The 24,707-nt window shown below is 48.9% G+C and overlaps 1 protein-coding gene across 2 annotated transcripts; it reads right to left on the reverse strand.

Moving 5' to 3' along the window:
• Window positions 1-2,402: 2,402 nt before the first annotated feature.
• Window positions 2,403-24,693, reverse strand: lnx2a (ligand of numb-protein X 2a). Of its 2 annotated transcripts, none has more exons than XM_046292792.1 (12): window positions 24,555-24,693; window positions 20,784-20,977; window positions 20,146-20,528; window positions 9,389-9,633; window positions 9,075-9,212; window positions 8,754-8,953; window positions 8,252-8,656; window positions 7,968-8,168; window positions 6,526-6,703; window positions 5,994-6,243; window positions 4,222-4,380; window positions 2,403-3,565 (listed from the first exon to the last, which is right to left on the reverse strand). In XM_046292792.1, exons 2-12 carry the CDS (start codon window positions 20,802-20,804, stop codon window positions 3,430-3,432), a joined length of 2,316 nt encoding a protein of 771 aa, XP_046148748.1. In that variant the 5' UTR covers window positions 20,805-20,977; window positions 24,555-24,693; the 3' UTR covers window positions 2,403-3,429. The 2 variants fall into 2 exon arrangements, with proteins under 2 accessions (XP_046148748.1, XP_046148747.1); XM_046292791.1 differs by having other exon boundaries at window positions 24,545-24,693.
• Window positions 24,694-24,707: the final 14 nt, after the last annotated feature.

A 24,707-nucleotide genomic window follows, 5' to 3' on the forward strand; every position in this document is an offset into this window, starting at 1 on the left:
TTTCAACCTTCGTCTCTCCCGAGCCTGTGTGGGAGTTGTAGCAATGAGACAAGATAGTAGCTACTAACAATTGGATACCACGAAATTGGGGAGAAAAAGGGGGTAAAATAAAATAAAAAAAATCTAAAAAGATTTACCCAGAAGGACTCACAGCTGTAATTGCCAAAGGTGGTTCTACAAAGTATTGACTCAGGTGTGAATACTTAAGTAAATTAGATGTCTGTATTTAATTTTCAATATATTTGCTGAATTGTCAAAATATGTGTTCACTTTGTCATTGTGTGTAGATGGGCATGGGATCTATTTAAATCACTAAATATGTGTTCACTTTGTCATTGTGTGTAGATGGGCATGGGATCTATTTAAATCACTAAATATGTGTTCACTATGTCATTGTGTGTAGATGGGCATGGGATCTATTTAAACCATTTCGAATTCAGGCTGTAAGTCAAGGGGTAGGAACACTTTCTGAAGACACTGTACCTATATGGTCACTGTTGGACAGCGTTGTCGATTCCCTTATTGATGAATCTGATGACTGATGTGGTGAACTCCCCAATGCCGTTGGATGAAATCCGGAACATATTCCAGTGGGGTTTCAGGAGGGAAAATCAGTCCTGTACCTCAGCATCCGCTTCCTCGGACCACTTCCCTATTGAACGCGGCACTGGTACAACCTTTAACTTTTTGCTTGTAAGCAGGAATCGGGAGGATAGAATTATGGTCCGATTTTCCAAATGGAGGGCGGGGGAGAGCTTTGTATGCATCTCTGTGTGGAGTCATGGTGCTCTAGAGTTTTTATCCCTTTAGTCACACAGCTGAACTGCTGGTAGAAATTAGGTAAAACAGATTTGAGTTTCCCTTCATCAAAATCACCGGTAACTAGGAGAGCTTCCTAGATGAGCATTTTCTTGTTTGCTTGTGGCCCTATGCAACTCGTTGAGTGCCGTCTTAGTGCCAGCGTTTGGTTTGTGGTGGTAAATGGACAGTTTGAGGTATTCTAACTCAAGTGGGCAGAATCTTGAGACTTCCTTAATATTAGAGATTGCGCACCAGCCGTTAAACACACCACCCCCCTTGATCTCACCGGACTCTGCCGTTCTGTCCTGCTGATGCATAGAAAAACCCTGCTACATTTCTATTAATCATGTCCTTGTTCAGCCATGACTCTCTCCATAGTATATTAATTCTTAATGTCCCGTTGATAGGATAGTCTCAAACGGAGCTCATCCAGTTTATTTTCCAGCGATTGCACATTAGGTAAGAGGGTAGAGGTGATTTTTTTTTTTATTAATTCGCCGACATAGTCTTACCAGGGTGCTCTCACACCGGCCTCTATAGGGCAGTATTCCCCTTCTATGAGTGTTGGGGATGAGGGCCTGGAATCGATGCCAATCGCCGCCTCTATTTGGACGAGGACATCTACTTCAATGATTTGGTCAGTGACAGCTGTTCTGATGTCCAGAAGCTCTTTTCAGTCATGGGAAATGATGGCAGAAACATTATGTGTAAAAAAAAAAAAGTTAAGATCAGAGCAAATAAAGACACAACAGTCTTAAGTCGTCCCATCAGACTCAGTTGGAGTCCGGGACTGGGTCCACACGGTCTGAGACCAGCAGACTGGCTGCCCAACTCCGTAACACTAGCTCCTACATCATGTAACACCCATGCCCTGATATGGACTGCTCCATCAGAACCACGGGGGTGTTCTGAAACCTGTGGAAGAGGAACCTAATACTTTGCGCTGTGTGAAGTATTTTTGTTCAATTTGTTTTCAGAAGTCGACTCTTTCAGTTATGTATCAAATAAATCCTCATTGCTGCAGGTCTGGATTTGTGTCTGACGTTAATGGTTGTGTAATGCACCATGCAACATGTTTAGCAATAATATTCGGTTGAGGGGCATTTACTAAGTGCCTCGAATAATGGCACTTTCATATCGTGTTCTAAAGTCTGTTCCTTTCATCCAGGGGAGGGGTGATCTTGTTGAAGAAGAAATGGCACTTTAAATAGCCAAGAGGTCTGTGTGCTCCTAATATATCACCTCTCGCATGCTCTTCTCAGTGCTCACAAGACACCAACAGAACTGACTGAACACACACGGCAGGGAGCCTAGTGGTTAAGAGTGTTGGGCCAGTAACTAAACGGTTGCTGGTTTGAAACCCTGAGCCAACTACTTGAAAAATCAGTTTGAGCCCCTGAGCAAGGCTCTTAACCCAAATTGCTCCTGTAAGTTGTGTCTGCTAAAATATAAATGCGTCCAGGTGCTGAACTGACTCCAGTAAACTAGCGTGCCAAAGACATGTTTTCCTCTTTCACTATGAAGGTGTGGGGCCAGGCAGAGGTGGCAGACACACACAAGCACAGTGGATGGACTTCTAGGTAAGAGAACTGACTCATATGCACTCTGTGGGAAGTCTTTATTAAATCGCAGAACACACATTCACACACGTATAAAACCCCAGCAAGCTGACGGCTGGGTCGTCACGGTGATGAGGCCTAAGGCTGTGTCCAGGGGGGCGGGTCGGGCCTCCAGGGCGTGGCAGGTATTTGGTAAGGCCTGGGGTTGGGTTGTATTCAGTAGGAGCGACTGGGTGAATGTTTTTTATATTTTTTTGGAAAGGGGTGTTACCTGAACTGGTTTCAAAATGATTTCTCCTCCTGAACATAACCCTAGAAGCATTTTATAATGACAGAAATACATGGCCTAAAGCTGATCTATTTCATTATTCTACATGGCAGAGAATCCTGTTCTATGCAGGGAATTTCTATCTGAAACGTTCTGTAACGTTGCAGCCACGTGAATATGTCCCTGGTATCTACTACTGGAGTCCAGTGAAGGGAAACAGAGATGATATACTGTCCTCTAACATACAGTCCCACTCTCTCTGTGTGGGAGTGAAGACCGGCAACATGACCATACAGATATAGCTTCTTCATTTCAGCCAGTTTGCTACAGCAGGAAATGTTGATTATAAAGAATGGACATTTTTGTAGCGTTTTGATACATTTTTCGGAAGGAAAAATGAAGTCTGGAATTTTAAAGTGGACCTTTTTAAACCTCATACACTATAAGTTTGAAATGTCCTGCATTGCAGGATAGTTCTGCAACAGGGTGATCAAATTAAGATCCTACATCTGTATGAACACATCAGTATGTGTGAGTGCAGTGTGGTGTGGGGCTGGCACAGTCCAGCCTAGTATCGAGGGATTTGGCCTAGGAGGGCCAGGTTCACTCTAGCCTGGTTTGATGAATTCCATGTGATTTGTCCCAGGTTACAGTAGGTTAGATCCAGAGCAATTTCAGTATGGCATGATTTGGCACCATAGCTTGAGTTCGATGCAGTCTAGCATGATTTGGTCCTGGTTAGATACAGTCTAGAGTAATATCAGCATGGCATGATGCAGTCCAGTGTAGTTTGACCCGGTTCTATGCCAGGCTGCCAGGCCAGGAGACCACGGTGAGAGCCACTCTGCTACGCTGCTCCTTCAGCATGGGTACCAGGGCTGAGTGGCTCATACCAGCTGTAGACAGCCCGTTAACCGCCACTATCATGTCCCCACACCTAGGGAACAGAGGGGACACAGAGGGGAACAACAATATGGATGGACCATATACACTGACTATACCCAACATTAAGAATGCCTTCCTAATATTGAGTTGCACCCCACCCTTTACCCTCAGAACAGCCTCAATTCATAAGGGGAATGGACTCTACAAGGTGTCAAGCATTTCACAGGGATGCTGGCCCATGTTTCCCACAGTTGTGTCAAGTTGGCGGGATGTCCTTTGGATGGTGGACCATTCTTGATACACACGAGCAACTGTTGAGCCTTAAAACCCCAGCAGCTTTCCAACTCTTGATACAAACACGTGTGCCTAGCACCTACTACCATACCCCATTCAAAGGCACTTAAATTGTCTTTCCCGTTCACCCTTGGATTGTGTATGTGTGCCATTCAATGTCTCAATTGTCTCCAGGCTTAAAAATCCTTCTTTAACCTGTCTCACCCCCTTCATCTACACTGATTGAAGTGGATTTAACAAGTGGCAATAGGGGATCATAGCATTCACCTGGTAAGTCTGTCATAGAAAGAGCAGCTTAATGTTTTATATACTCTGTGTGTGTGTGTGTGTGTGTATACTTTATTGCCTGTTAACTTACAAATAATGGAAATGTGTCTTTATGCTCACAAGCCAACAACATGAATGATGGCTTACTTGAGGCGGCCATCATAGTATGCAGGCGTTCCAAGGACAATGGTCTTGATGAAGAATGCCTGGTTGCTATGGTTTTCCTCGTATCCCCCAACGATGCTGAAGCCCCAACTCCCAGGGTGACTTCTACGCAGAACAATCTCATGGCTACTGTGAAGGAAGCTGAGATAAATGGATGGAAAGAATGAGTCAGTGTTTTAGTGAGGAAGACAGAAGAAGGGGGAGATGGAGAGGGAGGAGCCAGGTTTAGAGGGAGAGGGAGGGGCCAGGCTTAGAGGGAGAGGGAGGGGCCAGGCTTAGAAGGAGAGGTGGGGCCAGGTTTATAAGGAGAGGGAGGGGCCAGATTGAGAAGGAGGGGGGGCAGGTTGAGAGGGAGGGGCCAGGTTGAGAGGGAGAGAGGGAGAGAGGGAGAGGGCCAGGTTTAGAGAGGGAGAGGGCCATGTTTAGAGAAAGAGGGAGGGAGGGGCCAGGTTTAGTGAGGGATGGAGGGGCCAGGTTTAGAGAGAGAGGGAGGGAGAGGCCAGGTTTAGAGAGAGAGGGAGGGAGGGGCCAGGTTTAGAGAGAGAGAGAGGGAGGGGCCAGGTTTAGAGAGAGAGAGAGGGAGGGGCCAGGTTTAGAGAGAGAGAGAGGGAGGGGCCAGGTTTAGAGAGAGAGAGAGGGAGGGGCCAGGTTTAGAGAGAGAGAGAGGGAGGGGCCAGGTTTAGAGAGAGAGAGAGGGAGGGGCCAGGTTTAGAGAGAGAGAGAGGGAGGGGCCAGGTTTAGAGAGAGAGAGAGGGAGGGGCCAGGTTTAGAGAGAGAGAGAGGGAGGGGCCAGGTTTAGAGAGAGAGAGAGGGAGGGGCCAGGTTTAGAGAGAGAGAGGGAGGGGCCAGGTTTAGAGAGAGAGGGAGGGGCCAGGTTTAGAGAGAGTGGGAGGGGCCAGGTTTCGAGAGAGAGGGAGGGAGGGGCCAGGTTTAGAGAGAGAGGACTGGCCACCCCACATAGCCTGGTTCCTCTCTAGGTTTCTTCCTAGGTTTTGGTCTTTCTAGGGAGTTTTTCCTAGCCACAGTGCTTCTACACCTGCATTGCTTGCTGTTTGGGGTTTTAGGCTGAGTTTCTGTACAGCACTTTGAGGTATCAGCTGATGTACGAAGGGCTATATAAATACATTTGATTTGATTTGAGAGGGAAGTAGGGCAAGAGAAAGGGTGAAAGGAGAAAGACCGAGGTGGGGAGGAAAAGAGAGTTGGAGGAAGGGAGATTCAGAGAGAGAGAGAGACAGAGCAGAACAAAAGGAGAGCGATAGATAAAGGGATGGGTGTGTTTGAGGCTGTCCTCTCTGTACCAGTCTCAGAAGGATGAATGGGGGAGAGACACTGGGGATGTCACCACATGCCCCTCAGTTGATAATCCACAGCTGTTGAGTTCTACAGCGGCGTTCAGGACAACACACACACGTCAACACACACACGTCAACACACACACATCAACACACACACATCAACACACACACACGCATAATACATGATCTGTGTGACCTTTACATCCCAACACAGAACACACTCGAATCAAAATCAACACAAACGCTCTGATTACACATTCTCTGCAGATTACTTCAGGTGAATCATGGGGTGGATCTCACTAGTCAACTTGCTTCCTTTCCTTGTCTCCTCTGCTTCACCTACACTAATATGAAAACACAAAATAAATCAAAGCAATATTTTCACACACAAACTCCCAACATTCCAACCACCCAGGTCCAACCCAACGAGGTATGTCTTCTATATCTCCTGTTTACCTGGGCAGGCCGAGCCACAGGACCCAGGAGGGGGACCAGGAGCAGTCGAAGTCTGAGTCGTGTGTGTGGTGGTGTGTGGGCAGCAGCTGGTCCTCGAGGGTCATGTCCTGGTCCGGCTCCTCCACCATGCTGACCTCCAGTGCCCTCAGCTGGACCGAGGGTGACGCCGCACTGGCCTTCAAGGTGCCAACCGCCTCGCTGTGGCTCAGGTAGGTCAGGTCCTGGTCGTTGATACTCAGGAGGATGTCACCTACAGGAGAGGAGGGGACAGAGAGAATGAGAGAGAGAGGAAAACAGAAGTTGGTGAGGCAGAGTGAAGAACCGAAAGAGTACAGAGACAGAGAGAAAGAGGGAGAGATAGAAGGAGCGAGAGGGACATAGAGAAATATTTTGTTACTTAAGGACAAAGAGTCCTGAGAGAGAACATTCGAACACTGACCCCTGAGAATGTAGCTGTGGCAGATAATGAGCCAAACCAAATAAGAACTTGGCCTCGACAATCTAACAGGCTGTGTTGTAGCCCACAGCTCACCTTGTTTGATTCGTCCAACCCGTGACAGGCAGCCATGTGGTTGGACGCTGGTCACAAAGATGGGCAGCTCGCCACTCTTGCTGCCCCGCCCCCCGGCCACGGTCATACCCAGAGACTCATGAGTCTCCTTCTTCACAGTGATGTGTTTCTCCTTACAGGTCACACACTGGGACAGGTCCTACACACACACACACACACACACACACACACACACACACACACACACACACACACACACACACACACACACACACACACACACACACACACACACACACACACACACACACACACACACACACACACACACACACACACACACACACATATAAATATAAATACAGTTGAAGTCGGAAGTTTACATACACTTAGGTGTGAGTCATTAATACTCGTTTTTCAATCACTCCAAAAATTTCTTGTTAACAAACTATAGTTTTGGCAAGTTGGTTAGGACATCTACTTTGTGCATGACACAATTTTTCCAACAATTGTTTACAGACCAGATTATTTCACTTATAATTCACTGTATCACAATTCCAGTGGGTCAGAAGTTGACATACACTAAGTTGACTGTGCCTTTAAACAGCTTGAAAAATTCCAGAAAATTATGTCAATGCTTTAGAAGCTTCTGATAGGCTAATTGACATCATTTGAGTCAGTTGGAGGTGTACCTGTGGATGTATTTCAGAACCTACCTTCAAACTCAGTGCCTCTTTGCTTGACATCATGGGAAAATTAAAAGAAATCAGCCAAGACCTCAGAAAAATAATTGTAGACCTCCACAAGTCTGGTTCATCCTTAGGAGCAATTTCCAAATGCCTAAAAGTGCCACGTTCATTTGTACAAACAATAGTACAAAAGTATAAACACCATGGGACCATGCAGCCATCACACCGCTCAGGAAGGAGACGCGTTCTGTCTCCTAGAGATGAACGTACTTTGGTGCGAAAAGTGCAAATCAATCCCAGAACATTAGCAAAGGACCTTGTGAAGATTCTGGAGGAAACAAAAGTATCTATATCCACAGTAAAACGAGTCCTACATTGACATAACCTGAAAGGCCACTCAGCAAGGAAGAAGCCACTGCTCCAAAACCTCAATAAAAAAGCCAGACTACGGTTTGCAACTGCACATGGGGACAAAGACCATACTTTTTGGAGAAATGTCCTCTGGTCTATTCATATTCACACACACACACACACACACACACACACACACACACACACACACACACACACACACACACACACACACACACACACACACACACACACACACACACACACACACACACACACACACACACACACACACACACACACACACACACACACACACACACACACAAAGAGAGATCCTACACATTGGGTGGCCTCCAGCATAAACAGATACATATGAACAAACACAGTCAGACACACACACTCCCTCAGGTGTGTACTCACTCTGTGGGTGCTGGAGCGGGCCAGGTGGGCGCAGGTGGGTACGGTGCTGGGGTTGGGGGATAAGCTGTGGTGATGGTGGTGGTGGTTGGGGAGGAAGTGGTCATGGCAGTACAGATCTCTGCTGGAGGTGGAGCTTGATGGAGGGGGAAGGGTAGGCTTGAGGGGACGGCCAATCAGCAGATAGACTCTTTCGCCGCTGGCCTGTAGTTGACAGGAAAAGGGAGTTGGGTTAGCCATCCACAAGAGGATGGTCAGAAACACTGTTAATCCCTTAGCAGTCTTACCTGTATGATCTGAGCAGCCTGTTCAGGAGTGCCGTGGCGTAGGTCCTGCTCGTTGACAGCCAGCACGCGATCGTTACTACACAGCCTCCCGTCCTTGGCAGCCAGGCCACCATCCAGCAGGTCTAACACAAACACCCCCTCCTCATCAGTCCTCCGCACCAGCTTGATGCCCAACTGCTCCGACGAGTCCTTTTTCTGCAGGGTGATCCTCAGGCTGGCAGGGCTGAACGGAGTACCCTCTGGGGTGGAACAGGGGGCGTGGGGCACCGAGGGGGTGGTGGAGGGAGGTGGGCGAGAGACACAGCGGCGCTCCCTTAGGACAGTGAGCTGCAGTGTGGCACAGGGGCGTGCCAACGTGGAGCGAGCAAAGGTATGGCCCACATTGCTGATGTCTACACTGTTGACCTGCAGAGAGGGAGAAAGAGAGAGACATAGGAGGAGGGAGCTTGGCTTTGGAGGAATATTAGAGGAGAAAAGGTGAGGATGGATCCATGGTCCTCACCTGTAGAATCTGGTCCCCGGCCAGAAGCCTGCCATCTCGAGCAATGACCCCATCACGGTACACTTCCTGGATCACCACGTTGATGAGAGGCGTTTCGTTGCCCCCGACGATGCTGATGCCCAGCTCTACATAGGGGTTGGAGCGGTGAACCTCGATGGTGGTGATCTCACCCTCTGGAAGGGACGGCAGCTTCACACTACCTGGGAGATACACAGGGACATGGGAGCACATCAATCTCTTATATTCATGAATGTTTAAATTCGACATGATTACATTGGAAGGTTAGAGACAGGAAGTCAGATGGAGGAAGTGATGTCATACCCTCTTCTGCAGAGAGGGGTGGTGACTCTGGGCTGTCCCACCCAGAGGAGGCAGAGCTGGCGGTGCGGAGGAGGTGGATGCACGGGTTACTGAGGGGTCGCTTTACCCTGGGCACCACACACTCCAACCCTACCACACCTACACACAGAGAGAGAGAGGTTATACACACACACACACACACACACACACACACACACACACACACACACACACACACACACACACACACACACACACACACACACACACACACACACACACACACACACACACACACACACACACACACACACACACACACAGTTGTCACTCACTGTCCTCCTCATCGCTCTCCTCGAAGGCGGGGTTGTCCGATCCAGGCTCGTCGGTCCACATGGGGATGCTGCTTCCGGTGGTGGAGGTGACACCAGGAGGCGAGGAGGAGCTCTCCTCCTGCAGGTCTGTCTCCGTCTGGTGGGAGCGTGGGGACTTGGAGGGGCTGGTCACCATGGCTCCCTCCTCCCCGGAATCACATGGTGGTCCCTCTAAACTGGTCTGCTGACACTGCGTCCCCGGACACCTGGACACAGAGAGAGAGGGATGTGGTGGTCGACTTTGGGCAAAAACTGATCAATGCACTATCGTACCAGGTCATTTAATGCTTAAAAACAAACACATTAGGATGAATACTCAAGTAGAATTTTACTGGGTGAGTTTTACTTGAGTCATTTTCTATTAAGGTATCTTTACTTTTACTTAAGTATGATAGTTGGGTACTTTTTCCACCACTGGCATTGACCAGTCCATCCTATAGCTGCTATGATTTAAGCTGTGCAGGAAGAACCACAGCTCGTCCTAAAGGATCAAGGATCAGATCATCAGACAAGTTCCAGAACATTCCACCCAGTTCCAGAACATTCCACCCAGTTCCAGAACATTCCACCCAGTTCCAGAACAGTCCACCCAGTTCCAGAACATTCCACCCAGTTCAAGGACGTTCCAAGTGCCCTGGCAGTCTTCTGTTCTAATCTCTGACTTTAAGATGGCTTTAGTGACACAATATTAAATGTCCAAGCTGACAAACACCCAACTCTGTCTCTCATGATCTCATCCCATCCTTAGCTTCATTACTGTCTTAGGGTTGGGGCATAGGGAATGACCCAAATGGACCTGGGCCTTAATCTATAGATGCTTAAAGAACAGAGAAAAGAATGTCCAGTCATGCACAGACACCTCAGAAAGATCTAGGGACCCCTTGGAGTGAGACATAAAACACCCTTCTTGTGTTTGGCTACCTAGTGAGGAGAAGGTATAGTGGATATCTAGTGTTGAAGGTACCAAAGGCAATGTAATAATTCCCTGCAGAAATGTTCAGCGCCGTGGGCAAAAATCAAATCAAAGTGATACCCGACAAGAAAAATTGTCTAGGAGATACGAACAGGGCAACCATGTCTGTTCACACCATCTTGTCAGTCTGGAAGTGAATGATAGCATAACTGTTTTACTGTCATTAATTTAAACGTTTTTCAAATGATCTTCAACCACTGTATTATCTGATTTCCATACGGCTGGTCACGTGTTAATGCTCATCCTGTAGAAATAGCGCTGGTCCAATGATCTGGTTTATTTTCTAACGCTGACACATGGAAATATTAGGTTGTCTTAACCTGTATTTTTCCGACCTAGCATCTTACACTTTGTTTAAAAACTTTAAAAGGTATCCTTCCTTCCTCCATTCCTTAATTGAGGCAATCACTGATTAAAATGAATGGCAATGTTTGTTGACCAAGTTGACGTTGTTGGCAAAGGTTTTCATCTCATTGGTTTCACCAATCCAACCTTGACAGATCAGTGATGACTTTGAGGGAGGAAGGAAGTAAGAGAGGATGCACTGTAAAATGATTACAATTGTGCTTTAGTGGACACTGTCCCATAGGCTGGACAGAGCAGAGCAGGGTAGAGGAGGGCTGGACAGAGCAGAGCAGGGTAGAGGAGGGCAGGGCAGAGCAGGGTAGAGGAGGGCTGGACAGAGCAGAGCAGGGTAGAGGAGGGCAGGGCAGAGCAGGGTAGAGGAGGGCTGGACAGAGCAGAGTAGGGTAGAGGAGGGCTGGACAGAGCAGAGCAGGGTAGAGGAGGGCTGGACAGAGCAGAGCAGGGTAGGGGACGGCTGGACAGAGCAGGGTAGAAGAGGGCTGGACAGAGCAGAGTAGGGTAGAGGAGGGCTGGACAGAGCAGAGTAGGGTAGAGGAGGGGTGGACAGAGCAGAGCAGGGTAGAGGAGGGCTGGACAGAGCAGAGTAGGGTAGAGGAGGGCTGGACAGAGCAGAGCAGGGTAGAGGAGGGCTGGACAGAGCAGAGCAGGGTAGAGGAGGGATGGACAGAGCAGAGCAGGGTAGAGGAGGGCTGGACAGAGCAGAGCAGGGTAGAGGACGGCTGGACAGAGCAGAGTAGGGTAGAGGAGGGCTAGACAGAGCAGAGCAGGGTAGAGGAGGGCTGGACAGAGCAGAGTAGGGTAGAGGAGGGCTGGACAGAGCAGAGTAGGGTAGAGGAGGGCTGGACAGAGCAGAGCAGGGTAGGGGAGGGCTGGACAGAGCAGAGTAGGGTAGAGGAGGGCTGGACAGAGCAGAGCAGGGTAGAGGAGGGCTGGACAGAGCAGAGTAGGGTAGAGGAGGGCTGGACAGAGCAGAGCAGGGTAGAGGAGGGCTGGACAGAGCAGAGTAGGGTAGAGGAGGGCTGGACAGAGCAGAGCAGGGTAGAGGAGGGCTGGACAGAGCAGAGCAGGGTAGAGGAGGGATGGACAGAGCAGAGCAGGGTAGAGGAGGGCTGGACAGAGCAGAGCAGGGTAGAGGACGGCTGGACAGAGCAGAGTAGGGTAGAGGAGGGCTAGACAGAGCAGAGCAGGGTAGAGGAGGGCTGGACAGAGCAGAGTAGGGTAGAGGAGGGCTGGACAGAGCAGAGTAGGGTAGAGGAGGGCTGGACAGAGCAGAGCAGGGTAGGGGAGGGCTGGACAGAGCAGAGTAGGGTAGAGGAGGGCTGGACAGAGCAGAGTAGGGTAGAGGAGGGCTGGACAGAGCAGAGTAGGGTAGAGGAGGGCTGGACAGAGCAGAGCAGGGTAGAGGAGGGCTGGACAGAGCAGAGTAGGGTAGAGGAGGGCTGGACAGAGCAGAGCAGGGTAGAGGAGGGCTGGACAGAGCAGAGCAGGGTAGAGGACGGCTGGACAGAGCAGAGTAGGGTAGAGGAGGGCTAGACAGAGCAGAGCAGGGTAGAGGAGGGCTGGACAGAGCAGAGTAGGGTAGAGGAGGGCTGGACAGAGCAGAGCAGGGTAGAGGAGGGCTGGACAGAGCAGAGCAGGGTAGAGGAGGGCTGGACAGAGCAGAGCAGGGTAGAGGAGGGCTTGACAGAGCAGAGCAGGGTAGAGGAGGGCTGGATAGAGCAGAGTAGGGTAGAGGAGGGCTGGACAGAGCAGAGCAGGGTAGAGGAGGGCTGGACAGAGCAGAGTAGGGTAGAGGAGGGCTGGACAGAGCAGAGCAGGGTAGAGGAGGGCTGGACAGAGCAGAGCAGGGTAGAGGAGGGCTGGACAGAGCAGAGTAGGGTAGAGGAGGGCTGGACAGAGCAGAGCAGGGTAGAGGAGGGCTAGACAGAGCATAGCAGGGTAGAGGAGGGCTGGACAGAGCAGAGTAGGGTAGAGGAGGGCTGGACAGAGCAGAGTAGGGTAGAGGAGGGCTGGACAGAGCAGAGCAGGGTAGAGGAGGGCTGGACAGAGCAGAGTAGGGTAGAGGAGGGCTGGACAGAGCAGAGTAGGGTAGAGGAGGGCTGGACAGAGCAGAGCAGGGTAGAGGAGGGCTGGAGAGAGCAGAGCAAGGTAGAGGAGGGCTGGACAGAGCAGAGCAGGGTAGAGGAGGGCTGGACAGAGCAGAATAGGGTAGAGGAGGGCTGGACAGAGCAGAGTAGGGTAGAGGAGGGCTGGACAGAGCAGAGCAGGGTAGAGGAGGGCTGGAGAGAGCAGAGCAGGGTAGAGGAGGGCTGGACAGAGCATAATAGGGTAGAGGAGGGCTGGACAGAGCAGAGCAGGGTAGAGGAGGGCTGGACAGAGCAGAGCAGGGTAGAGGAGGGCTGGACAGAGCAGAGCATGGTAGAGGAGGGCTGGACAGAGCAGAGTAGGGTAGAGGAGGGCTGGACAGAGCAGAGTAGGGTAGAGTAGGGTAGGGCAGAGTAGGGTAGAGGAGGGCAGGGTAGAGCAGTGCAGGGTAGAGCAGTGCAGGGTAGAGCAGTGCAGGGTAGAGCAGTGCAGGGTAGAGCAGTGCAGGGTAGAGCAGGGCAGGGTAGAGCAGGGCAGGGTAGAGCAGTGCAGGGTAGCGCAGTGCAGGGTAGAGCAGAGTAGGGTAGAGCAGTGCAGGGTAGAGCAGTGCAGGGTAGAGCAGGGTAGAGTAGTGCAGGGTAGAGCAGTGCAGGGTAGAGCAGAGCAGGGTAGAGCAGAGTAGGGTAGAGCAGTGCAGGGTAGAGCAGAGTAGGGTAGAGCAGTGCAGGGTAGAGCAGGGTAGAGTAGTGCAGGGTAGAGCAGTGCAGGGTAGAGCAGGGTAGAGCAGAGCAGGGTAGAGCAGTGCAGGGTAGAGCAGGGTAGAGTAGTGCAGGGTAGAGCAGTGCAGGGTAGAGCAGAGTAGGGTAGAGCAGTGCAGGGTAGAGCAGTGCAGGGTAGAGCAGTGCAGGGTAGAGCAGTCCAGGGTAGAGCAGTGCAGGGTAGAGCAGGTTAGGGCAGTGCAGGGTAGAGCAGTGCAGGGTAGAGCAGGGTAGAGTAGTGTAGGGTAGAGCAGTGCAGGGTAGAGCAGTGCAGGGTAGAGCAGTGCAGGGTAGAGCAGGGCAGGGTAGAGCAGTGCAGGGTAGAGCAGGTTGGAGCAGTGCAGGGTAGAGCAGTGCAGGGTAGAGCAGTGCAGGGTAGAGCAGGGTAGAGTAGTGTAGGGTAGAGCAGTGCAGGGTAGAGCAGTGCAGGGTAGAGCAGGGTAGAGCAGTGCAGGGTAGAGCAGGGCAGGGTAAAGCAGTGCAGGGTAGAGCAGGGTAGAGCAGTGCAGGGTAGAGCAGTGCAGGGTAGAGCAGTGCAGGGTAGAGCAGTGCAGGGTAGAGCGGGGTAGAGCAGTGCAGGGTAGAGCAGTGCAGGGTAGAGCAGTGCAGGGTAGATCAGTGCAGGGTAGAGCAGAGTAGGGTAGAGCAGTGCAGGGTAGAGCAGTGCAGGGTAGAGCAGGGTAGAGTAGTGTAGGGTAGAGCAGTGCAGGGTAGAGCAGTGCAGGGTAGAGCAGGGTCGAGCAGTGCAGGGTAGAGCAGTGCAGGGTAGAGCAGTGCAGGCTAAAGCAGTGCAGGGTAGAGCAGGGTAGAGCAGTGCAGGGTAGAGCAGTGCAGGGTAGAGCAGAGCAGGGCAGGGTAGAGCAGTGCAAGGTAGAGAGGTGCAGGGTAGAGCAGTGCAGGGTAGAGTAGAGCAGTGCAGGGTAGAGCAGTGCAGGGTAGAGCAGAGCAGTGCAGGGTAGAGCAGTGCAGTGCAGGGTAGAGCGGTGCAGGGTAGAGCAGTGCAGTGCAGGGTAGAGCAGAGCAGTGCAGGGTAGAGCAGTGCAGGGTAGAGCGGTGCAGGGTAGAGCAGTGCAGTGCAGGGTAGAGCAGAGCAGTGCAGGGTAGAGCAGTGCAGGGTAGAGCAGTGCAGGGTAGAGCAGAGCAGTGCAGGGTAGAGCAGTGCAGGGTAGAGCAGTGCAGGGTAGAGCAGAGCAGTGCAGGGTAGAGCAGTGCAGTGCAGGGTAGAGCAGAGCAGTGCAGGGTAGAGCAGTGCAGGGTAGAGCGGTGCAGGGTAGAGCAGTGCAGGGTAGAGCAGGGCAGGGTAGAGCAGTGCAGGGTAGAGCAGTGCAGGGTAGAGCAGTGCAGGGTAAAGCAGTGCAGGGTAGAGCAGGGTAGAGCAGTGCAGGGTAGAGCAGTGCAGGGTAGAGCAGTGCAGGGTAGATCAGTGCAGGGTAGAGCAGAGTAGGGTAGAGCAGTGCAGGGTAGAGCAGTGCAGGGTAGAGCAGTGCAGGGTAGAGCAGGGTAGAGTAGTGTAGGGTAGAGCAGTGCAGGGTAGAGCAGGGTAGAGCAGTGCAGGGTAGAGCAGTGCAGGGTAAAGCAGTGCAGGGTAGAGCAGGATAGAGCAGTGCAGGGTAGAGCAGTGCAGGGTAGAGCAGGGCAGGGTAGAGCAGTGCAGGGTAGAGCAGTGCAGGGTAGAGCAGTGCAGGGTAGAGCAGTGCAGGGTAGAGCAGGGCAGGGTAGAGCAGTGCAGGGTAGAGCAGTGCAGGGTAGAGCAGGGCAGGGTAGAGCGGTGCAGGGTAGAGCGGTGCAGGGTAGAGCAGTGCAGGGTAGAGCAGGGTAGAGCAGTGCAGGGTAGAGCAGTGCAGGGTAGATCAGGGTAGAGCAGTGCAGGGTAGAGCAGTGCAGGGTAGAGCAGTGCAGGGTAGAGCAGTGCAGGGTAGCTCAGGGTAGAGCAGTGCAGGGTAGAGCAGTGCAGGGTAGATCAGGGTAGAGCAGTGCAGGGTAGAGCAGTGCAGTGTAGAGCAGTGCAGGGTAGAGCAGTGCAGGGTAGAGCAGTGCAGGGCAGTGCAGGGTAGAGCAGTGCAAGGCAGTGTCCATGTATTAGGATGACTCAACACTATACATGTCAGCTACTACAGCGACTGAAATGACTGTAAGACTTAACAAAGAGCTGCAGTTAGTTTCAGAATGGGTGGCAAGGAATACGTTAGTCCTAAATATTTAAAAAACTAAAAGTATTGTATTTTGGACAAATCATAACCTAAACCCCAAACCTCAACTAAATCTTGTAATGAATAATGTGGAAATTGATCACGTTGAGGTGACTAAACGTCTTGGAGTAACCCTGAAATGTAAACTGTCATGGTCAAAACATTGTTGATGCGACAGAAGATAAGATGGGGAGATGTCGCTCCATAATAAAGCGCTGCTCTACCTTCTGAACGACACTATCAACAACACAGGTCCTACAGGTTTGAGTTTTGTCACACCTGGACTACTGTTCAGTCGTGTGGTCAGGTACCACAAAGAGGGACTTGGGAATTGCAATTGACTCAGAACAGAGCAGCACGGCTGGCCCTTGGACAGAGAAAAACATTCATAATATGCATGTCAATCTCTCCTGGCTCAAAGTGGAGGAGAGATTGACTTCATCACTACTTGTATTTGTGAGAGGTATTGACATGTTGAAGGCACCGAGCTCTCTCTTTAAATGACGAGCACACAGCTCAGACAGACCTGCATACCCCACAAGACATTCCACCAGAGGACTCTTCACAGTCCCCAAGTCCAGAACAGACAATGGGAGGTGCACAGTACTACATAGATCAATGACTACATGGAACTCTATTCCACATCAAGTAACTGATGCAAACAGTAGAATCAGAATTTAAAAAGCAGATAAAAATACACCTTGTGGAACAGCGGGGACTGTGAAGCAACACAAACATAGACCAGACACATGCCTGCAGACACATGATAACATACGCACTATACACACACGTACTCATGTATTTTGTGTTGTAGATATGTGGTAGTGGAGTAGGGGCCCGAGGGCACACGGTGTGTTGCGATATTTGTTCTGAATGTATTGTAATGTTTTTTAAATGATAAAGGACCCCGGGATCCTTTATAAATACAAATTCAGCAGGAGTCAGGACAACAAACAGGTTGGCTGAAGATGAAAGGCTAGCACTCAAGCTAGCTATAGAAACCAAGCAATAAGCTTCAGATACAGTTGAAGTCTGAAGTTTACATACACCTTAACCTAATACATTTAAACTCAGTTTTTCACAATTCCTGACATTTAATCCTAGTAACAATTCCCTGTCTTAGGTCAGTTAGGATCACCACTTTATTTTAAGAATGTGAAATGTCAGAATAATAGGAGAAAAAAATATTTCTTTCAGCTTTTATTTCTTTCATCACATTCCCAGTGGGTCAGAAGTTTACATACACTCAATTAGTATTTGATAGCATTGCCTTTAAATTGTTTAACTTGGCTCAAATGTTTCAGGTAGCCTTCCACAAGCTTCCCACAAAATGTCGGGTGAATTTTGGCCCATTCCTCCTGACAGAGCGTCACACCCTGACCTTAGAGATCCTTTTCTATTTTGGTTTGGTCAGGGCGTGAGTTCGGATGGGCATTTTATGTTTTGTGTTCTATGTTTTCTATTTCTGTGTGTTTGGCCGGGTGTGGTTCTCAATCAGAGGCAGCTGTCTATCGTTGTCTCTGATTGAGAACCATACTTAGGTAGCCTGTTCCCACCTGTGTTTTGTGGGTAGTTGTTTTCTGTTTTTGTGTCTGCACCAGACAGAACTGTTTCGTTCGGTCTCTTTGTTGTTATTCAGTGTTCAGTTCTATCAATAAATCATGAACACTTACCACGCTGCGCTTTGGTCCACTTCTTCCAACAGCCGTTACACAGAGCTGGTGCAACTGAGTCAGGTTCATAGACCTCCTTGCTCGCACACACTTTTTCAGTTCTGCCCACAAATTTTCTATAGGATTGAGGTCAGGGCTTTGTGATGGCCACTCCAATACCTTGACCTTTGTTGTCCTTAAGACATTTGGGGTCATTGTCCATTTGAAAGACCCATTTGCAACCAAGCTTTAACTTCCTGACTGATGTCTTGAGATATTGCTTCAATATATCCACATTATTTTCCTCCCTCATGATGCCATCTATTTTGTGAAATGCACCAGTCCCTCCTGCAGGAAAGCATCCCCACAACATGATGCTGCAACCCCCGTGCTTTCACGGTTGGGATAGCGTTCTTCGGCTTGCAAGCCGCCCCCTTTTTCCTCCAAACAAAACGATAGTCATTATGGCCAAACAGATCTATTTTTGTTTCATCAGACCAGAGGACATTTCTCCAAAAAATATGATCTTTGTCCCCATGTGCAGTTGCAAAACGTAGTCTGGCTTTTTTTTATGGCGGTTTTGGAACAGTGGCTTCTTCCTTGCTGAGCGACCTTTCAGGTTAGGTCGATATAGGACTCGTTTTTACTGTGGATATAGATACTTTTGTACCTCTTTCCCCCAGCATCTTTACAAGGTCCTTTGCTGATGTTCTGGGATTGATTTGCACTTTTCACACAAAAGTCCATTCATCTCTAGGAGACAGAACGCGCCTCCTTCTTGAGCAGTATGACGGCTGTGTGGTCCCATACGGTGTATATATATATATTTGGAAATTGCTCCCAAGGATGAACCAGGATGAACCAGACTTGTGGAGATCTACAATTGTTTTTCTGAGGTCTTGGCTGATTTCTTTTGATTTTCCCATGATGTCAAGCAAAGAGGCACTGAGTTTGAAGGTAGGCCTTGAAATACATCCACAGGTACACCTCCAATTGACTGAAATGATGTCAATTAGCCTATCAGAAGCTTCTAAAGCCATGACATAATTTTCTGAAATTTTTCAAGCTGTTCAAAGGCACTGTCAACTTACACAGAACCCAAACCGGCTGCGCGCCATCGTACGCTATCGTACATACATTTATTTTGTCCCACTACACCAAACGCGATCACAACGCACAGGTTAAAATATCAAAACAAACTCTGAACCAATTACATTAATTTGGGGACATACATTAAACATGTATGGTAATTTAGCTAGTTAGCTTGCACTTGCTAGTTAATTTGTCATATTTAGCTAGCTTGCTGTTGCTAGCTAATTTGTCCTGGGATATAAACATTGAGTTGTTATTTTACTTGAAATGCACAAGGTCCTCTACTCCGACAATTAATCCACACATTACTGCCAACTGAATCATTTCTAGTCATCTCTCCTCCTTCCAGGCTTTTTCATCTTTGAACTTAAATGGTGATTGGCATCTACACGTTTACCACGACAACCGGCAAAACATTTTGTCTTTCAATCACCCATGTGGGTATAACCAATGAGGAGATGGCACGTGGGTACCTGCTTCTATAAACCAATGAGGAGATGGGAGAGGCAGGACTTGCAGCGCAATCTGCGTCAGAAATATAAAGGACTTATATTTTAGCTCTTGGCATCGCAGACGCTTGTTGGCGTAATAATTTAATAACATGGATTTCTACATTTATTTTGCGATGCTCGCACACGGGACGTGTCCGGTCTGCTCAGCATAATAGTGTATGTAAACCACTGGAATTGTGATACAGTTAATTATAAGTAAAATAATCTGTCTGTAAATCATTTTTGGAAAAATTACTTGTGTCATGCACAAAGTAGATGTCCTAACCGACTTCCCAAAACTATAGTTTGTTAACAATAAATTTGTGAGTGGTTGAAAAACTCGTTTTAATGACTCCGACCTAAGTGTATGTACACTTCTGACTGAAACATCTCTACAACTGCAATGTCTGTCCTATTTACTGTTTTTAACACTACAAATGTCAGCATCCCAGCTTAGAGACCAGATCCTACAACCGAAATTAGTACTTTACACTACAGATCTCTCTCACTTCAGATATAGTTGATGTACAGTTTCCTCACAGCGACCACTAGCCTGCTGAGCTCCCAACCGTCACATATCCACTCACATTGTGAGGTGTGTGCGCACATGCGCGTGTGTGACTCCACTCTACCGCTGTGTGTGTGTGTGTGTGTGTGTGTGTGTGTGTGTGTGTGTGTGTGTGTGTGTGTGTGTGTGTGTGTGTGTGTGTGTGTGTGTGTGTGTGTGTGTGTGTGTGTGTGTGTGTGTGTGTGTGTGTGTGTGTGTGTGTGTGTGACTCCACTCTACCGCTGTGTGTGTGTGTGTGTGTGTGTGTGTGTGTGTGTGTGTGTGTGTGTGTGTGTGTGTGTGTGTGTGTGTGTGTGTGTGTGTGTGTGTGTGTGTGTGTGTGTGTGTGTGTGTGTCTCCACTCTACCGGTGTGTGTGACTCCACTCTACCGCTGTGTGTGTGTGTGACTCCACTCTACCGCTGTGTGTGTGTGTGACTCCACTCTACCGCTGTGTGTGTGTGTGACTCCACTCTACCGCTGTGTGTGTGTGTGTATGTGTGTGTGTGACTCCACTCTACCGCTGTGTGTGTGTGTGTATGTGTGTGTGTGTGACTCCACTCTACCTGTGTTTGAGGTGAGCCTCCAGGTCACAGCGGGGCATGCTGAGGCTGCAGGCCAGAGCCAGGGGACAGGACACAGACAGCTTGTCAAGCAGCTTGTGTACCAGGATGCTGCTCCGCCTACACACCTGCAGATGTAGCCGCTCCCGGTCCAGCGGGCAGAAGTCCCGCTCCCGGAGGAAGCTGCGGAGGCAGCGAGCACAGAAGGTGTGTCCGCAGGGTGTGTCCAGGGGCTGGACCAGGGGCTGCAGGCAGATGTGACACACCAGGTCATCGTCCACCTCCAGGCGGTAGTTATAGAGGTGGTTCTCCCAGGCCAGGTGGATCTGACCACACTCTGGACACAAGGCCTCCAGCACGGGCTCCACGGGCCCTGCCGGACTCACCTGGATAAAGGAGAAGAGATTTATATGGGAGATGTTGGAGGACAATGATAGTTGAACAGAAAAGCTTGTGTGAATGAATCCCAAAGAAACAACCAAGTAATCTATATGTTATTACGGTGTAATTACCAACTTGTCTTTTATTTGTGTATACAAGGTAATTAGCGGATCGGAATGGTTAATAGCAGATCAGAGGATCAGCATTACACAATTCATACACACAGCTGGGAGGGTACAAACTGCAAAATCAAAACCCACCTCACAGCCGGGGCTGCCCATGTCAGGACCAGGGCTCCAATCGCCAGGCACGGCCTTCGGCACAATCGTCACTGGGGTTACAGGTCGGGAGGTCACAAAGGGGTTGGGAGGGGGGCGTCCTATCCCATAAGCCTCAGAGGGTGAGCTGGTGACAGAGAGGACAGCCACCCCCCAGTGGCCAATCAGACATCACCCTGTAGGTCAGAGAGCAGAGGTTAAAAAGCTGGGAAATTAAACAGTGTTTGTGTGTGTGTGTGCACGTATGTGCATGTGAGTGTGTACTCAAGCATACATGTGTACTACTGTATAACTTTGTAAATATGTGCATTGTATGTGTGTATATGTGACGTGTGCAAGTTAATATGAACATGTGTGTGTAGTGTGCGAGGTGTGTGCAGAGATGATGTACTGTAGCACTGCGCCTGCTCAATGTAATCTCTCTTTCGCTCTCTCCTGCTGCAATATTACAGTCTCTCAGAGAGGGATTTATCTGGGATTGAGACAGAAGGAATTATCTGGGATTGAGGCAGAGAGGAAATGGGTATGGTTGAGAGGAAGGACAGAGAGATAAAGAGGGAGAGGGCTAGAATGATGAAGAGAAAGAGGGATAGAGACAGAGCATCTCTTTCTCACTTGTCTGAGTGAGAAAGAGATAACAAGAGAGAGAGAGAGAGAGAGAGAGAGAGAATATGAAAGGGAGAGCGGAGGGAGGGGAGAAAGAAAACAGGAGAGAAGAGAGAGATGGAAAGAGAGAAGGAAAAAAGGTTGACAGAGAGAAAGGATAAAACGGAAAAACAAAGGAGTAGAGAAAGAATGAAAATGAGAGACGAAGAGAGAGAGAGCTGTGAGATGGGGACAAGAAAAAGAGTGGAAGACTGTCAACTGATCACTGTGCATGTGGTGTGTGATGTGGTGTGTGATGTGATGTGGTGTGTATGTGGTGTGGTGTGTGATGTGGTGTGTATGTGGTGTGTGGTGTGGTGTGTGATGTGTATGTGGTGTGTATGTGGTGTGTAATGTGATGTGGTGTGTGATGTGGTGTGTATGTGGTGTGTAGTGCGATGTGGTGTGTGATGTGGTGTATGATGTGATGTGGTGTGTATGTGGTGTGTGGTGTGTTTTTACTATCCTTGTGAGGACCAGAAGTCCTCACAAGGACAGTAAAACAAATATTTGGTAAAGTGGGGACATTTCGCCGGTCCCCACAAGGAATAAGGCTATTTTAGGCTTAGGGGTCAGGTTTAGGGTTACAGTTAAGTTAAGGGTTATGGTTAGGTTAAGGATGAGGTTAAGGGCTAGGGTTAGTGGTTACGGAAAATAGGATTTTGAATGGGGGTCAATTGTTTGGTCCCCACAAGGATAGTAAAACAAACGTGTGTGTGTGTGTGTGTATGTGTGTGTGATGCACTCTGGCCGGTTCTGCAGCGTGAGAGAGCCAGAGCTAACGAAAACTCCTTGCAGCTCTGAAACACAGCCGACCATACAAATCCCCAATGCTGAGCCATCCTCAAAACTAATGCATTATGTACCAGTAATTTCCCCTGTGCTAAACGTTCAACGCCATTTAGACTCACTTCCCCTACTACAGTACTCTAGCCCCGTCCCTGAGGAGCTCATGGACACAAATCGACACAAGGGAGCGTATTTAAGCATGAAACAGAGCCAAGCTAATGACACCTGACTACCATCCTCTATTCTCATCTCCTTGCCTCCATCTGCATGAATCTAAAAGAACTGAAGAGATTATAGCAAATGCTAAATAGTCGTCCACCATATTGCTTTCACCAATCCTGTGATTTCAGACCAAAGCAGATGACGTGGAGAGGAAGCCACTTTAGACTGTTAAGATGCAGCCTCTGTCTGTCTGTGCGAGGGTCTGCTCCTGTCTCCATGGCTACGGAGCATGTTCAGTAGAGCTTGACATTCAGAGCTGTGTAGATAGAGATGGAGTGTTCTCTCCTCCATGTGTCCTTTCTATTTCTGTACACTTCTATCTGCTGCTGGCTATATTCTCAATGGTTTCTGTCCTTCTGACCGTGCCACTGCGGTCTCTGCCTGTCTTTGTGACTGTTGTTTCCATGACTACATCCCTCAATGTAACCTGTCTATGTAACCTGCTTCTGTCTCCTTGACTGCTGGTACCCTTTTCCTTCTTTTAAGTACCTGCTTCTGTCTGCATGTGAGTGAGTGAGTGAGTGAGTGAGTGAGTGAGTGAGTGAGTGAGTGAGTGAGTGAGTGAGTGAGTGAGTGAGTGGTGAGTGAGTGAGTGAGTGAGTGGTGGTGGTGAGTGAGTGAGTGAGTGAGTGAGTGAGTGAGTGAGTGAGTGAGTGAGTGAGTGAGTGAGTGAGTGAGTGAGTGAGTGAGTGAGTGAGTGAGTGAGTGAGTGAGTGAGTGAGTGAGTGAGTGAGTGAGTGAGTGAGTGAGTGAGTGAGTGTGTGTGTGTGTGTGTGTGTGTGTGTGTGTGTGTGTGTGTGTGTGTGTGTGTGTGTGTGTGTGTGTGTGTGTGTGTGTGTGTGTGTGTGTGTGTGTGTGTGTGTGTGTGTGTGTGTGTGTGTGTGTGCAGCTGGAGATGCATTATTCATGTAGACAGAAGGCTCCTCTGTTTCCATAACCAAGCTCTGACATCATTTTAACTCACACACGCATGTACACACACAGTGTCTGCTTTTTGGGTATGAGGTTGTGGGTGTGTGCAGTGTCTTCTAACCACTGCTGTGTATAAGTTTGACATGCAAGACTAATGCAGTCTATAAGTTCGATCTCTCTTTCCCTCTCTCTCCCTCACTCTTTCTCTCTCTGTTTTTAACCTTCTGCCAGGATAATACAGCAGTTACAAGAGCACTTAAATCTTATCTTACTTTCAAAATAGCTGGATTGCAACAGCGTGTGTTTGTGTGTTATTGTCTTTGTTGTGTTACCCGGCGCCTCAAGGCCACTATGCTATTGTATTGTTATTTCATCCATAGGCTTGCTGTTCTCTGCTCCTTCTATTGATACCAGCAGTAGACAAGGCCTACAGCGACTAATGCACAACACCCGATAACTAACGCAATAAGAAGATGACGTCTGTCCTATTGCCAACACAAATAAAGGGGTAAACCAGGACTATAACACATAGTCTACAACAATCTTGCATGTCAGACAAGAGGAAACTGCGATATCTCCTTGCCCTCAGGAACAGTTGATCACGTTAATAAGGTAGTCAGTAGACTAATAAAACCACAATCCCAAAAATGCATTACGCCTAACATGAATTTCAATAGCATAATCATTTTATCAACCTTCGCAAAAAAACAAACCTGAATATGCAATGTTTCATTTCATGTTTCGTTTCAATATAGCCTAGAATATATATTATTGAAGGCTGAATAACATAATGGCTTATTGAAGGGGAGAAAAAACGGCATATACCAAACAAAGGCTATCTATTCAAATTGCATTATTTTGCTACCCATTTTATGCACTGCCCTGAAAGACGACACTCAGATTCAGATAGATCATATAATTGGTTCGACTACAGCAATACTCTTCTCCATTTAGGCTGGTGAGTTAACCAGCCAGAGTGTCTGTCTGATTGTCAGATTCCCCCCTCCCTTTCTTCGAGATCCGTGGAATAGCGCTGAGATGGATACATAATGGATGGACAATAGCGACTTCAATTGAAAGCTATATAGACTATTACTAGACCATATATATAGAACCTGCTTTATATATATGTTCTAGACATCGTGACAGTGAAGATCTGCGATCAGAATACATACATTATATTACCTATTCCGGCTTCTCCTTGGTGCCGAGAACTCCGGCCCCGAGAGGGGACAATTAACCGACCTCAATCACACATTCACCGCAACAAGCAGAGCCGTAGCAGCCGCACATAAAACGCCCCTGTGACTTTCGCCGTGAAGAACCCGCCCACGGCTC

Source organism: Oncorhynchus gorbuscha, linkage group LG12 (assembly GCF_021184085.1).
Source record: "Oncorhynchus gorbuscha isolate QuinsamMale2020 ecotype Even-year linkage group LG12, OgorEven_v1.0, whole genome shotgun sequence".
In the NCBI taxonomy this organism is placed as follows: domain Eukaryota; kingdom Metazoa; phylum Chordata; class Actinopteri; order Salmoniformes; family Salmonidae; genus Oncorhynchus; species Oncorhynchus gorbuscha.

What these genes read in the sequence shown, in the direction of transcription:
- lnx2a (XM_046292792.1), bottom strand. Translation starts at nt 20,804, where the DNA reads ATGGGCAGCCCCGGCTGTGAG. An exon ending in GGAGAGCGATGAGGAGGACA is followed by an intron (nt 9,213 to 9,388) that starts GTGAGTGACAAC and finishes CTCTGTGTGTAG; the next exon opens with GTGTGGTAGGGTTGGAGTGT. An exon ending in CCCGCTCCAGCACCCACAGA is followed by an intron (nt 6,704 to 7,967) that starts GTGAGTACACAC and finishes GTGTGTGTGTAG; the next exon opens with GACCTGTCCCAGTGTGTGAC.